The following is a 15,950-nucleotide window of genomic DNA, read 5'->3' on the forward strand; positions in this document are numbered from 1 at the left end:
ACAGCCACAAGGGACCGTACCTTATGCATACGGAACGTAATAGTGTGTTGACTCTTGATGGGTTCCGTAGCCCATCTGGGCTCTGACCTGCTGCTTAACTCCCAACTCCCAACTTGGTGTTGGTTTGGACTTTGGAGAAGCTAGTTCTGAAAATGATGTTGCTTACTATAGTTATTTCTTCTCCTTTGGAATTAATTTAATGCTTTGACTTGTGCTCAGACAGAGATTTATTACTTCCTTACTTCCAATAAATTTAATGGTTTGACTTGTGAAGAGAGATTTTTTCAAATGTGTATAGCTAAAATAGTGGAGATCGGATTTCGTCCTCACAACATTTGTAATAGTAACCTTATAGTGCATTCATTAATAAGGCTGTAATTTTGGGCAGGTTTGGATTTGACTTTTGTCAAAATACCCAGTCGAAAGGCCTGAATCGGAAGCTGTATAAAATGATAACTCGAACCAACCTTAGTTGCACCCCTGTCAATAACCCTTGAGGATCCTACTTTGTCCATCTTCCCTCTCAAATTCCGGACTTACAAATGATCCACTCAATTAATATTTCTTTTACTTCTACCTAAAAGAAAAGGATTAGTGTTTCTGCTACATGTAGAAGAAATAATGGTGGCTCCAAAGCTCAACATAAGATCATCAATTACCCTGGACTTTCATTTGGTTGTTTGGTCTCTTTTCAAATGGTACCTATTTGATCAAATTCAAACTATAACATAGTTTTCTTTTCTATCCTATCCATTTATAGTGGTTCAAATTCAATGTCTATACCTTACGAAAAAAAAAACTGATCTAACTGTAATTGGATTGAATATAGATCCATCCCTATTGAATTTAATATGGTCTGATTCAATTCGTGTGTCTATTAATTGGTCAAAGCCCTTCTGGTATCATGTCTTTTTGGTAGAGTAATTTTTCCTTCAAAAGTATTGATATTCATCCATTTTTCAGGGCCACCGGTACTCTAAATTACAAGAGTTAGGTGATTTTATTAGTTTTAAATGATAATAAATTGTGATCAAATAAAAAAAAAGTAAAAAAAGAAAGATTTTCATTAGAAAGTGATATTTTTTAACCTTGTATGTACTTAACATTTATATTATAATTATCAGTAAAATTAGTTTGTTTTTTATTCTCTTTTTTTTTTTTTTTGTGGCAAAGTAGCTTGGATGTTATGTTTTCACTAAAGAGTCATAGGTTCATGATATATAGTATTAAAGTTATTTTTAGTTCATTTATTAACAATTAATACATAAGTTTTACCATTTTGAGTTTAATTTGTTAATGTTATTTAATATCTAATTGCAATCCAATTTTGATTTGAATGGAAATATAAATGAATCAAATTTGGATCTATATCCAGTTTGATCTGATACATTTGCAGCCCTACAGTTCAATAATTTTGCTTCAGTCCAAACTCAACCGTCTAACCCTACATATATATTTACTTTTATCTATCTTTATTTGTACACATGCATAACACATGTCATTACATTATATGGATGGACAGATTTCAAGTTTTGAACCCAATATTTAAAAACCCATTTTGGTTGCTGCCTTGTATAGCATTCATGTTGGTTGTGTACCAACAGAACCATATTCAAACCCATTGAACCATAGTTTGAACCATAGTAGGGTTGTCCAGTGGAGGTAACTGTACATTGGATTCAATTAAATATTCAATGGTTTTTCAACTGGCACTTTCTTTTCTCTTTTCCTTTTAGCCTCCAGTGCTAATAGCTTCTTTGATCTCTTTGTTGTAGGGATAGGTTGATAGTTGAACCAGTCTGAACAAACCAGTTTCATAATTCAGTATTTCAGTTTGGTTGTGGTATATAGAAAATCCTTTTTCTGAGTATAGTTTTGCAATCATGCTACCGGTTTTGCCATGTGGCAGCTGAAGCAATTAATTCACCCATGTTTTCCCCTGGTGCCGTCTTACCTGGAGTGGGGTCAATGAACTAATTCAGCCATATCTAAGCTATCGATCCCTTCAGTGTCTACTCTTTAGTCCATTAATGAGAGAGAGAGAGGCTGATTGATGATCAATGGGTTAATTAATATATAGTCTGACAATTAGGCATTAGAAAAGTTTGTCCGCCAGGGCTTTGTAACTTGACATGTTCCCCATATTCAGAGAATCTGATATCCACCACTAGCTACTATAGTAATTAGTAAGGTCTACCGACATGGGTATGATGAGTACGTATGACTGTACTGCATTTTCATAAGTCAATAGAAAGATAAGATGGAACAAACTCAAGAGCCAACAACCAACTAAAGCATGGGCGCCGGGTCATATATGCATTAATGGTTACTGAGCCTCTGGGGATCTATAAATTGGCATCAGATATGAAACAAGTTTCCTCATCCTTGTTGAAATAGTTTCTTTCTTTTCTTCCTTCCTGTTGAGCGAAAATGAGTTCCAAGGTTGTTTTACTTTTGGGCCTGGTAGTTGTTCTTGTCATCTCCTGGGAGGTGGCAGCGTCTGAAACCACGAAAGAAGAAAAAACACGTATGTTTAAGTTCTCGCTTCTTTCTTTGTTTTTTCATTTTATACGTTGCTCAATGTTCATGTTCATGGGTGTGGCTGTTGTTCGATCTACTAAGCTAATTAAGCATAAAATATAATTTTCTTCTAACTTTGTAAAGTTCTCCTTGATCTTTACGTGTACGCGCAGAGATGGCAACGGAAACAAACGGAGGAGTTGATAAAGCCACGTATGGCGGATACCCAGGAGGTGGAGGGTACCCTGGACGTGGAGGATATGGTGGATACCCTGGACATGGAGGACATGGTGGATACCCTGGACATGGAGGACATGGTGGATACCCTGGCCACGGCGGTTATTACAGAGGAGGCTACTGCCGGTACGGTTGTTGTGGTGGGCGTGGGTACTATGGAGGGGGCTGCCGACGTTGCTGCTCGTACCTCGGCGAGGCGCCTGACGCAGAGACTGAAGCCAAGCCTCAAAACTAAAGTGCCACTCACATAGGTCATTGGATTGGAGTGGTGTCTCAACACTCAATACCCTGTTAGTGTATGTGTGTGTCAGTGTGTGAGGAAGTGTGATATGAACAATTAAGGAAGCTGATTCCACTGTGAAAGCCTTGTCTGTAGTTCTTCTGGCTGGTTTTGCACAAGGAAATAATGTTAATTGTTATTGCATTGATTGAATGAATGCTTAGACTGGCTAAGCTAGTTATTATACAAGCATGGTGTTCTCACTTTGATTTCCTTGCTAGGTAACCAAACACCTCCTATCCTTCCAATTTTAAGGCCTTGACTAGTGTTCTAAAATCCACCCATTTTAGGGGTCAAACTATGGTGCACCGAATAACTTTTTGACCACTGTAGCTCCGGCCTCCGGTTATAAAAACCTCATACAGTAGGTTGCCATTCTTATTTTATTTTTGGGACAGGTTTAAGTTCAACCCAAGCACCCTAAGAATTCGACTCGATCTTGGGTTATGTCCGATCTATTCAAGCCAAGTCCAGTTCACATTGAAATTTGATGCATTTAGGTAGGGCTTCAATTCAGACGGATTGAACCGGGTTTTAGCTCAACTTAGGCCCAATCCTAAGAATTAGGCCTAAAGTCTGAGTTCGGCCCAAGTCCAAAGTTAATGGTTAATAGATACATATATACATATATATATATATATATATATAATTAAAAATTATGTATATATACATGTATGCATGAGATATGTGTCTACTAATGTACATATACATGTATCTAATTGGGTTGGGCTGCTTGGGTTGGGATAAGTTTGGGCCGGATTCAGACTTCTAAGGGCTACGCCCAAGCCCCACCCGAAAAATTGAAAGCCAGAACTTTTGGTCCTAGGCCCAACCCGAGGACCAAAAATTTAAGCCCAGCCCATGTAAAATTGTGGGCTGGGTTGGGCTCGCCCAAGTTGCGCACCCATTCACTTAGGTTGGCCAATCAATCAATACTAATTAAAATTTGGCATAAATATATGTGCGTGTGTATGCATATATGCAAATATGCTTCTACATGTGTAATATGTATATAATCAGGCCAGGCTTGAGTTATCTAAGGTCTAGGCCCTAGGGCTAGGCACAGCCTGTAAAATAGAAAAATCCAAACTTTTGGGCCCAAGCCCAGCCTGAGGACACAAAATCCAAGCTCGGCCTATGTAAAATTGCAAGTCTGGTCGATCTAGGCCTAGGTTGAGCCCACACAACCCTTATACATATAATATCAAAGTTCATTTTAAATTTCAAAAGTGCACCTATTTAATTTGACAAAATAAAAGGATTTTTACCATTCAGTCCACCCCTAGGTGGAGCTACTAGTAGACTAGGGGTGGAATGATTCTTGCCCGTGGATTGATGTCAAATTTATGGGCAGGATGCCATTTATAGGGGGGTTACTATAGACTAGGAGGGGCTGAAAATTTGATTTCTGAGGAGGATTGCAATCCAAAAATCTATAAAACTAAAATGATTAAAATGCCCATTGTGACATTATTTTTAATATATACATGTTAACCGAAAAATCAACCTTCTCAAGTAGAAAATTGAAGTGTCTTATAGAACCAACTATTTTTTTTTTTTTCGCTTGGAAGACCAGTCACCAAATATCCCTAAACAAATCAATGTTATAAACTACTTGTTAACCACTTGTTCAATAAACAATACTTATTTTTCAAATATGCACTCTCAAACTTGGCCTTAGGCTTTCAAAGATTTTTTTTATATATATTTTAATGCCAAAGAGGTGATCAGGTTGAAATCAAAACCAACCTTGGTGAAGTTGTTACCCATCAAACAATTCAAACCAAGGAATCCCATGGTTAAAACTCTCAAAATTTCAAACTCATAGGATTCTTCTTCAATATCGAAACCCATATAATCATCTTGTCTCTTGAGTTCATTTTCTTTTATCTTGAAAAACAAATAATGGTTGAATTAATTGCTGATTCCAACATGACTTACAACTGATTTGGGCTCTCCGTATTTTTTTCACCAACATGACTTACAACTGATTTGGGCTCTCCTTATTTTTTTTTCACCAACATGACATAGAAAGGCAGAAGTCGTTGTGCTTCAGCCCTCCCAAACAGGCACATAGGGCTTTCATTCAACTGCTTTCGGTGTTGCAAGGTAGCCCCCACATGGAAAGCAATGAAGACATGCTTGGTGAAAAACAGGAAAGCCAAAAATACGAGCTGAGAAATCAACTTTCTGATGAAAGCGGCTTAATCAAAGCTTCAGCCCTCTCAACCTGTAACCGACTGAGGGCTGAGGCAATGCATCTCAAAGGTTTTGTAGTAAAATTCACTTCTCTTGAGTCTTGACTCTCGACACGAAAAGTCCTCGTTCTCGTACATAGGCCACACCTGTGGAACATTCCATGGGACCCACCTGTACTAACGGACACTTAGACCAACTGGATTGACACAACATTCCTGATTTGTGGTGTGATTGTACCACAAAAATCGCAATCTGGAGACATGAGACAATCCTTGAAACCGGGTCCAACCCCCACCCAGAGCCCAGATCCACTTTTAACGGACCACGTCAAATCTGGAACCGTACGGTGGATCCAACCAACGACAGCCACTGTCACTTAATCAACTGACGCGTGGATGACTCGCTACCATAACAGCTCGCATCAAGCACTGTAAATGTAATCTCCCAAGCTCCGACCTTTTTCTCTCGGGATCGTGTGTCGCGACTCCCACCAGTGAGTCAGTGACCGGGATGGCGCGCTGTGCACCACAAAACGCGGGACCCAATATCCCTTCCACCCAATAAAATCTCTTTCTCCAATATCCAGAAACAAAACAAACCGTTGAAACTTAAAATTCCAGATCAAAATAACGAGATTTTCTTGAAAATTTTCCTATTTCGTCTTTAGTTTTCACCGCCTTCCCAAGTTCCTATTCCCAACAAGCCTCTGCAACAACGCTGCTCTACTCTCAACTACAAATCTCCCCATCTCAAGGTAGGCCATCAACCCATTTCGATAGATTTCGTGCACCCATTATTGATTATCTGTTTCTCGTTCTTCTTGACTATGGATTTCTACTAATTTTTACCCTGTTTTCGTCAGTTTTTGTTTGGAATATCGTTGCGCCTATCGTTTTGAAGAATTTGTTGTAATCTGTTGGAAAATGTTGTGTAGAAATTCCAAGCTGGAGATCAAACCCAGGCTTTTCTAGTTTTGGTAGTTTGTTGCTTTTGGTTCATTGATTTCTTCCGTTTTTATTGTTTCCATTGCTTTTGGATTGATTTGGAGTTCAGAGTGAAATATCTGAACTAATTAAGAATTTGGTTTTGAAGAAAAAATTGTAGTAGATTTAAGTGGCAGGTTTTCCATCATCAATTTTGATAGTCTTATGCCGTAGAAATCAATCGGCAATTCATCCCAAATAGAAATGTTTGTATTAGTTGATATGGGAACCGTAGCTGTTGGGGACGTGCTAGATTCCAATCAAAACGGATTTCTTGCAGAAATTTTGAGCCTACAGACCTGGGTGGGTTAAAAACCCATCTTCCCCGGATATCCTACTAGCCGAGGTTGCTACCGAGATATTCAATATCAGGAACCCACACATGCTTTGACAAAGAGAAGAAAGAGTTTTTACATCGTATGCTAATTTGACATAAGTGGACCTCACTTGCTTTTTATTTTTGGATACTGTTGATGAGTTTTGGGTGGTCTGATAGATGTCTGTATTTTGCTTATGCTCTCTATCTTAGATAAACTTTAGTAGACAAGGCATGGATTTGATGATTCTTTTATTTATATTTAGAAAAGTGCTACTATGATGCAAGAGAATGCATTCCTTTTACTTTATATTTTTTATTTCTCCTTGATTATTGAGCTATTTATCACATGTGAAGAGGAAGAAATAGGGTGCTGACTTGTATGTAATGCATTAGGTGTTTCCTTTTTCTTTTCTTTGCCTCCTTTCTTCCCTTTTCTATAACATCCTTTACATTCATTCTATACATTTTTGTGCTGAGACCTCACCATAGTAAAAGATATGTTCCCCAAAAGAGCAACAATTTAGTAGGTTGTGTTGTTTCTTCATCACATACAACTTGGGTTTTCCGCAGCTTACCAGATTGTTTATGTTTTCCCATAAAGAAAGCCCACTTCGGTATGCTTTGGCCTTTTATTATATCAATGTTATAGAGAATTACTTTGTTTTTATGCTTCTTTGTTTCTAAGTAGTCATTATCTAGTTGGACGTTATTTTTCTGGTTCGTGTTTTACCTTCTTGGTGATTCTTACCTTTAATTCCTTCAGAATTCATATCAATACATGCATGTCTTTCAGTGCTTCAGAAACCAGATTAATGGCATTCAAGTCATGTAAGGATTTTTAATCCTTTTACATATTGGTGTTCAGTTCCATCGAAGGAATTCGAAGATGAAGCCTAGGTTTTAGCTAACCCAAGTAAAGGTAAAAATTGAAAGATAAAGTCTACAAAGCTGGAGATTTATTACTAACTTGCTGATAAAGTCTCCAGTTAATGATATAACCATGTCTTTGCTGACTTACACTGAAACATATTGCACTTATTTTGGAAAAATGTTCAACACTTATTAGCAGATATATGTTTTGGAAGTGAATAAAACAGCAAAATGATTTACTTTTCTTTAAATAATCCAATCATCTTTCCATAGAGTAATTTGAGAAGACCATGCTTCCAAATTTCATATGGTTGCAGGATGGTCATTAATTACATTTGCCTTTCATAAATGCCTTATAGCTTAGGCTACCTATAGAAATATTTTTCTTAATAATCCACGTATTCCTTATAGCTTAGGCTGCTACCATCTTTCTTTTTTTTTTTTTCCTATTAGTTGCTAGGTAGGAAGACATGATATATATCTAGTTTTTTTCTGATGAGAAGTTCTTGAAGAAACTCATAAGTGACAGGTGAAAACAAGCATCCATACTAGAGTTTTTGATGATTAAGGTTGTGGTTGGTTAAGCTTCAGGGTTTTTGCTTTTAAAGCCCAAAAGCACAAAGCCCTAATTTTAGGTTTTGTACTTTGGGACTTAAAAGTGTTTTCACTTTAGATTATAATGTTTTTAAAAACCATTCTTATCAAATACTCAAAGCACTTAAATTCTAATTTTCCAAACAGAGCCTAAATAATTTACCTTGCATACAAAGCACTTTGGTTTATAATTTGACAAGGTATTCAAGAAGTATCCTAATGACCCTTTTCTCTTTCTATACCAGAAATTCCAGATAAGTGTTCCAGGAGACCTCCCAGGAAAACAAAAACTATTTCATTCAGGTTTGAAGTAACTTTTGTATAACCTGACAGTTGAATGACATGGATCAAGCCCAGAAAGCTTCATAGAGTGTGATGGTAATTCATACACTAAGAAGCTCTTCAATGGCTACAGCTGCAGTTATTGGGCTTAATGCAGGGAGGAGACTTTTGAGTTCGACTTTCTATTATTCTGATGTCACAGACAGACTTGCCTCTGTCTATGATCATGGATTAGCACAATATCAGACAGCTCCGTCCAAGAGTGTGGTTATTGCAAAGAAGTCATCCAATTTTGACCATGATTTTGCATCAAACAGACACAACCAGTCTATTAAGGCTCTTAAAGAACATTTAGATACTTTCTCCACTTCAACAGAAGATATGTGGCTTCAGACATCTGATCATTTAGAGGAAGGGAACTCTGATCTTGATTATTCTTTAGAGGCTCTCCTCTTGTTGCAGAAGTCTTTACTGGAGAAGCAGTGGAACCTTTCTTTCGAGAAATCTATGAGAAAAGGTGCACCAAAAGAAGAAACATGGAAGAAGATACAGGTCACTCGCTCAGGTGTTTCTGCTCGACAACGGAGAACAAATACAAGGAAGAAATATCTGAACACAGATTCTTCTATGATACAAACAACCAGAAGGAGGCATCTTGGCTCCATGGTCAGTGAAGAGCTTCTGCAGAGTCGCTTAAAGGGTTATGTGAAGGGTGTGATAAGTGAAGAATTGCTGACCCACAGTGAAGTTGTACAATTATCAAAGAAAATCAAAGTGGGTATTTCTTTAGAGGAACACAAAATGAGGTATCTGCATGTCTCTGGAGAAGAATTGCATTATTCTAACCTATTACATTGCTTTTGCAACTTAAATTTTCTATTGAGCTTTTGTTCCTTGTTCTTCAGTATGAGGATAGTTTCCTATCATGTGGAAAAAAATATTTGGCAGGTTAATTTCTTTGTTAGGAAAATATAATTTGCATATATCATTGCCTTTAAATTACTTGAAAAGAAAATTCCTTGAATTAAATTCCAGAATTCCATAAAATCTTGATATTTTAATTAAATGAACATGATGCCCAAGTTCTAGTTCTAGTCAAACACATAGTTATCAAGATGCTAAATTGAGGATGGGCAAGAGCAGAGCCCCTTGTTTCTTAGGTGGGTAGGCCCTGCCTAGGCAATGATTTTTCTTATATAAAATATCTGGTTGGTTTAAATTCAGTTTCCTTTTTTTATGAATTATTTTATTTTCCTAGTCAGTTTTGCATCTAGAAAACATTAGTGGTAATCTAACATGACAGTATCAAACATTAAAATTAGAACTAATTTGTGTTAGCCTATGAAAAACTACAGGATGGATGTCTCTTTGTTAATACAAGAGGGAGATATAGAGAGAGAATGTATGTGTGTGCTAAATCAAAGAATGTAAGAAAACAAACATACGAAGGGGACAAATCCCTTGTTATTTTGAATGCTAAAATCCTTATTCTAGTGGCAATTAGAAAGGCCTTGCCATTACCCAATGTCAGTCCCAGCTATCTGGGCTGTTTTAGAGGGGTGGATTAGATATGGTCCTAACATTTGGTATTTTAGTGCACAAAGTGGCTGCTCTCAAACTCAAACCTGGGTTCTCATACTTGACAGCCTGGTAGCACCAAGTAATGGCCCCTCTAGTCACAATTAGAAAGAAAGAGAAGAATAATTGTAGAGGATTAAAAAGAGAAAAAAGAGGAGGAAATAAAAACCATTTTATTGCTCTTAAGTTGAAAATTGGTTTTTATAATGCCCTTTGCACCTCTTAATTTTAAGGAAGCTTTATCGCCTAGGCATCGCCCTGGCAACAATGGTTACACACACACAAACACACGAGTTCCTTAGATGAACCACCTAGATAAGACTTTGAAAGAGCCAGGAATCTTACATGTAGCTTAGACTTTAGAGTTCCCCCCCCCCCCCCTTTCTAAGTACGATTGTTCAAGGGTTCTTGTAGGCTTGAAAGGGCTTTATATGTTACCCTTTCTCATATGGTAAGTTTCCGCCCAACTGTTGCTTCCATATAATGAATCCAAGTGCGTTAGTATTCATATGGTACCCCATGGTAGTGATATCAACAACTAATATGAAAACTCAAAGACCATTGGCCATGGTCCTGAATAGGTCCGTGTTCATCACCATTGATTGCCCACTATTAGGCTTAACTTTAGGTCCCCATTGTTGTGCATACTGAGGTCGGTTAAAGACCCTTGGAAGCAATTAAAAAACGAAATCTAGGTCCATATTCAGGCTAGAAGGCTGTGCTGTGACTGCACACGAAATCTTCTTTTGTTTTTCTTTCAGGTTTATCAATATATTTTCTATTAAAAAACAATTATGAAAAGAAAACTTTACAGAATCTCCAAAAAATTTGGTTCTGATTGTGGTTCATCTATCTGAATTGAATTGGTGATAATAGGTTTTGTGCTTCAACATGATGTAGTGTGGTCATGATTGTTTTAATTCATTGTTCAGATTCATAAATGGATGATCATTGTAAAGTATTTAGTTTATAATTGATTTTTTCCTATGAAATATCTAACATAATATTGGGAATTCCAGATTAAAGGAACGATTAGGATGTGAGCCTTCTGATGAGCAACTTGCTACATCCTTGAGGATATCACGTGCTGAATTACAAATGAAAATGATCGAATGTTCTTTGGCAAGGGAGAAGATAGCAATGAGTAATGTTCGTTTAGTCATGTCTATTGCTCATAAGTATGATAACATGGGGGCTGAAATGGCTGACCTTGTACAAGTAATACCTTCCTCTCTGGCTCTTCCTTTTAATATATTTTGTTTCCTGCTAACCTTTTTAGCTGTAATCAGATATTTGAAGTCGTCTTCTTATGAACCAACTTCTATTGTCATATAGGGTGGTTTGATTGGGTTACTCCGTGGGATTGAGAAATTTGATTCTTCCAAGGGCTGCAAAATCTCAACTTATGTTTATTGGTGGATACGTCAGGTGAAATTAAGTTTATTCTTCATTGTGTTTTTCTATCTGATAACATATGAAACTAGAAACATCTTCCAACATGGAAAAATATATGAACTTTTAATTTGTACTCTTGGCAATACCTAGGCACCTGCCTAAACACCTAGGCAACAACGTGCCTCTCTATTGCCTTGTATTTCATAGTTGCCTTGAGGAATAGATTTGTTTGTAAACCTTTGGTGCCACTTTCAGAATATAGGCATATTGATAGCATCTATGGAGGGCCATCTGAGTGCTGTTTAGTAATCCATTATTGATCCAACTCTTTGTTAGTTAACCATACATGGCTAACATAAGGCACCCTGATTCAAATCATCATTGTTTTTTAACGTAGAAAAAGGAGAAAAATATGTGCAGTTGGGCTTATTCCTGTTTGGTCCCATTTATATATTATGAGTCTAAACATTCTAAAGCATGAAATGCAAGTTCGACAGTACTTTATAATTTCTAAAGTGCATTAGTTTTGGTATCTAAATTAAGACTTTGTTTATTGAGGAGTACTTTCACATAGGGGTGGAACTTGGATACCCAATTTGTAGATTCTTCATATCATCAGGCCTACACCCTCAGTCCTGGCCATTTTAAAATTTAACGAATTCTCAACCCAGGCATGCCCAAGTTGCAACATATACTTCCAGATTGTTGCCATATTCAGTTGTTCTAGTAAGCTTACAGCAGCATATGCTTCTGTTCGTTTTCAGGGTGTCTCAAGAGCATTGGTTGAGAATTCCAGAACCCTAAGATTGCCCTCACATATGCATGAAAGGTTAAGCTTAATTCGGAATGCAAAAATCAGGTTGGAAGAAAAAGGGATAACTCCTTCAATAGATGTAAGTGATCTTTTATTCTTCTATTGATTTAATTGGCACATTTCTGTTTGCGGGATACTAGTAATAGGTAATTCTAGCACTTCAATTGTGAAATATGGTGCATGGAATCATTCTGTTTTTATATCAACTAATGTGTTATTGTTTTTTGCTTATCTCTGAGTTTGACACAAACTATTCTCATTTCCAGAGAATTGCAGAATGCTTGAATATGTCCCAGAAGAAAGTTAGGAATGCCACAGAGGTACTAAATATTCCAAGATTTATCCTTGTTACCACAAAATTATGTCCAGATTGTTAATCTCATGATCCTGCTTTTACAATAAAAACTATATTGCAGGCAGTCAATAAGGTCATTTCACTTGACAGAGAGGCCTTTCCTTCTCTAAATGGCCTTCCAGGGGAAACTCTTCATAGTGTAGGTTTATCCTTACTGATTAAATCGCCCAAGCATAAGACTCTGTTTAAAGTTGCATACTCATGCTGTTTTTTGTTGACTTGAATCTTCTCAATTTACAGTATATTGCTGATAATCGTATTGAGAACAACCCATGGCATGGAGTGGATGAATGGTCACTTAAGGTAAAGATAATTCTTTTTTGAGGGGAGAGGGGACTAAGTAAAGGTAAAGAATTTAAATCATAAAATGGGACAATTGTAGAAACTTTAAATATGATACCATAGGTAGGAAGTTTTATTGTTTATTTCATACAGGAGCTGTTAGCACATGCTATCCAACACACCCCTACTTGTTATGCATTCCATGCCATTTGGATGATTGTAACAATTTGTTTCTTTCAATCTACATTATCCAGCATTTTCCAGTTATTTGGAATTAGGTCTTACTTTTAATGCACAATTGCATTGCACCGTCTATTCCTGTTATTCTCTCAAATCCTTTACCTTACACAAAACCACTCCATGGCAGCAATATCATTGATACTTATCGGACATTTTCCTATAGAATATTTTTTCTCTTTGTGCTAACGAACATTGGACATAGAGTTCTTTCTTCGTCCCTTTTTTACCAAGGAAATCTCTTTTATGTAACCTGTGAAATGATTCCACCTTGTTACTGTTTCTTATGTGCTTCTATGCATGTTAAGTAAATGGACCTGGCCATAGCTTACATTTGCCTTAGCTCTACTGAAAATTTCTATGTGATTTGATTTGGAAAACCAGTCTTCTCCATATGGATGTAGAAAATGAAACCATGAAATGTTGAGACAGACCTTTCACACTAGTTGAAAATTTCCGACTATCTAATGTTTTGGTGCCTATTCTATCTTTCCTTTCATTCTAATATTTCAGGTATTACTTTCACATAAATCACCAAAATGTTAACTCTCAAATAATCCATTTTCAGGATGAAGTTAACAATCTCCTCAATACAACACTTAGGGAACGGGAGAGAGATATAATACGTCTTTATTATGGTTTGGATGAAGAATGCCTCACATGGGAGGACATAAGTAGACGGTGAGCACTAAAAAAATCATATTACTAAATTTTTTTAACAGTAGTTTCACTTTATGCAACCTTTTGAAGAACAACCATGCTTTTGATTCTGTACAAATGTCAAGTGTGTCAAGCTCATTAGCAATGTTTCTTGGATGTACTCTATTGAAGCCAAGCATATCCCAGTCATTTGGTTTTTGGACCAGGTTGAAATAATTATCTTTATCTGGCTTACCAATTGTGAATGGTAACTGTGTACCAGTGCACATTAGTCACCTAGGTTCCTGCCAAAACTATATACATTCTAGAAAGAGTAGCTCATATAACTAGCTATATTATAATTTTTCTGTCACTGGAGTTATGTACTGCTACTTATTTTACAATGTTTATCTTCAGGATTGGGTTATCAAGAGAACGAGTTCGGCAAGTTGGGCTTGTTGCCTTGGAGAAACTGAAACATGCGGCAAGAAAGAAAAGGTTGGATGCCATGTTGGTGAAACATTGAGTTGGTAAATATCACTATAGACATTACTAAATGACTTTCTACGTGTATATAAAAATTTTATCTTCAAAATATTTTTATCATCCACAGTACATAAAAATAGAGGAAAATGTGAGGGTAGACAGAGATTAAGACTTGAAAATTCCTGAAATATGAGATGAAATACACTGATTAAGAACTTTGTAACATGGAACAAAAAAATTCTATGTATGTACCATAGAAGGAAAAGAATTCTAGAAATATATATTTCATTTTTCCTCAATCATGGTTTTGAAAGAAGCCTGCATTCTGTACTGCAAAGTGTTCTGCTTGAATGGACAAAGTATGATACAAATTGAAACTAGAGACAGTGAATTAAAGTACCTCGGTTATTCTAATAACAACCAAATATATGTTGACATCATGATCTAATTCTGGTTCTTGCAAAATTGTTATTTAACTTCCGATCCAATTAAGTGGTCTAGAACCAGACTCAAATAACATTCTCACATTTGTCAATTCAATTATCCAAGGTTTTTCCATTACACGAAGCAATGGCCCCCTTCTTATTCTTAAAATTATTATTAATAAAGCTTAAAATATGACATCGCTAAATTATCCTAGCATTATATATCATCTGACAAGCAATTGTCTTTGTCTAAGTTAGCAAATTTTGAACCATGGACCATCTAAATGTTGACCTATTAATTGATGAATGTTCCCATTCTCAGATTATGGATGGCTTTTCATTGTGTAAGCCCACGGGATAAGGTTGGCCGGAAATGACCTGAAGGATGTGGGGTGATCTAAGAGGTTTAAGATCAAGTCTCAAGCCTGATCCATCTGAGGGCCCATTTGGTTCACAGGAATAGGGTCTGGAATAAAAAACGGAATGGGCCATTCTCATTCCATCTGTTTGGTTAGGCAAAATTGGAATCCCATTTTCATTCCTGATGGAATGGCATTCCCCCATTTGAGGGATGGCCATTCCCTCCCCCTCCCTTTGAAAAGAAATTCTATTCCAGCTGATTCCAATTCCTATTCTGATTCATATCTAAACCAAACAGACTATGGGAATAGACCATTCTGATTCTGGTCCTGGGGGATTTCGATTCTGATTTCAATTTCAGATGTGAAGCCGAGAGAAGAATCTCAAGGATCTGAGAGATTTTCTTGGAGTTTGTTACTTCTCTGATGTCTGATTCTGTTGAAAACTTCTTTTGGAAGATTCTACGGAATACGGAAACACCCGATGCAGAATTCTGAATTCCAGCCCCCCCCCTACTACTAGCCCTCTCCCCCTATAAATCACATCCTGCCCGTGAATTTGGCATCAATTCACGGTCAGGATGCATTCCCCCTGTACTATGGGGCTATAAAATTCTGATCTGGGCTGATTGGTCATTATTCTCCCAACATTCTATTCTACAATTTATTGGATTGTATCCCTTAACTAAAAGATTTTCTAGCACATGTGAGGATGCCATGTTATCATGTCTTTTTATCAATTGACCAACTCGGGGATTGATTTTGAATGAGCGTTGTTCCTAGCCCTACGCACATCTTTTAGATGTGCCCGAGCTCCCAGTTCGACTTGGGCAACTGATGACTTGATGAGCTATCTGGCCTCGAAGATACTAATCTACATGGCATGTCTCCCATAATCCGTTCGAGTCACTTGACGTTCCCAGAAAGCACTATGACACGTTGCCCACCTAGCAATGGTAAGCCTGGTTCCTCCCGTTTCTTGGGGAACGGGATAAGGGTCAATGTGATGATTGTGCGGGAATACCCCCCAAGTATTGGGTGATTGAGGCTTGTTACCTTCGAATATTTCAGATGCGCTTTTAACTGACTCTGTAAT

The 15,950-nt window shown here is 37.1% G+C and overlaps 1 protein-coding gene across 3 annotated transcripts; it reads left to right on the top strand.

The window, feature by feature from the left end:
• Nucleotides 1-5,674: 5,674 nt before the first annotated feature.
• On the top strand, nucleotides 5,675-14,369 carry LOC148873618 (RNA polymerase sigma factor sigA-like). 3 transcript variants are annotated; one of them, XM_088978941.1, is made up of 12 exons: nucleotides 5,706-5,990; nucleotides 6,099-6,636; nucleotides 7,404-7,457; nucleotides 8,248-9,090; nucleotides 10,882-11,080; nucleotides 11,198-11,290; nucleotides 12,022-12,150; nucleotides 12,338-12,391; nucleotides 12,488-12,565; nucleotides 12,667-12,729; nucleotides 13,514-13,626; nucleotides 14,002-14,369. In XM_088978941.1, exons 4-12 carry the CDS (start codon nucleotides 8,378-8,380, stop codon nucleotides 14,108-14,110), a joined length of 1,551 nt encoding a protein of 516 aa, XP_088835067.1. In that variant the 5' UTR covers nucleotides 5,706-5,990; nucleotides 6,099-6,636; nucleotides 7,404-7,457; nucleotides 8,248-8,377; the 3' UTR covers nucleotides 14,111-14,369. The 3 variants fall into 3 exon arrangements, with proteins under 3 accessions (XP_088834899.1, XP_088835067.1, XP_088834985.1); XM_088978859.1 differs by lacking the exon at nucleotides 6,099-6,636 and having other exon boundaries at nucleotides 5,712-5,990; nucleotides 7,332-7,457; XM_088978773.1 differs by lacking the exons at nucleotides 6,099-6,636; nucleotides 7,404-7,457 and having other exon boundaries at nucleotides 5,675-5,990.
• Nucleotides 14,370-15,950: the final 1,581 nt, after the last annotated feature.

The sequence above is a fragment of the Nelumbo lutea genome, chromosome 1 (assembly GCF_056320005.1).
Source record: "Nelumbo lutea isolate HS-2025 chromosome 1, American lotus-T2T, whole genome shotgun sequence".
Lineage (NCBI taxonomy): Eukaryota > Viridiplantae > Streptophyta > Magnoliopsida > Proteales > Nelumbonaceae > Nelumbo > Nelumbo lutea.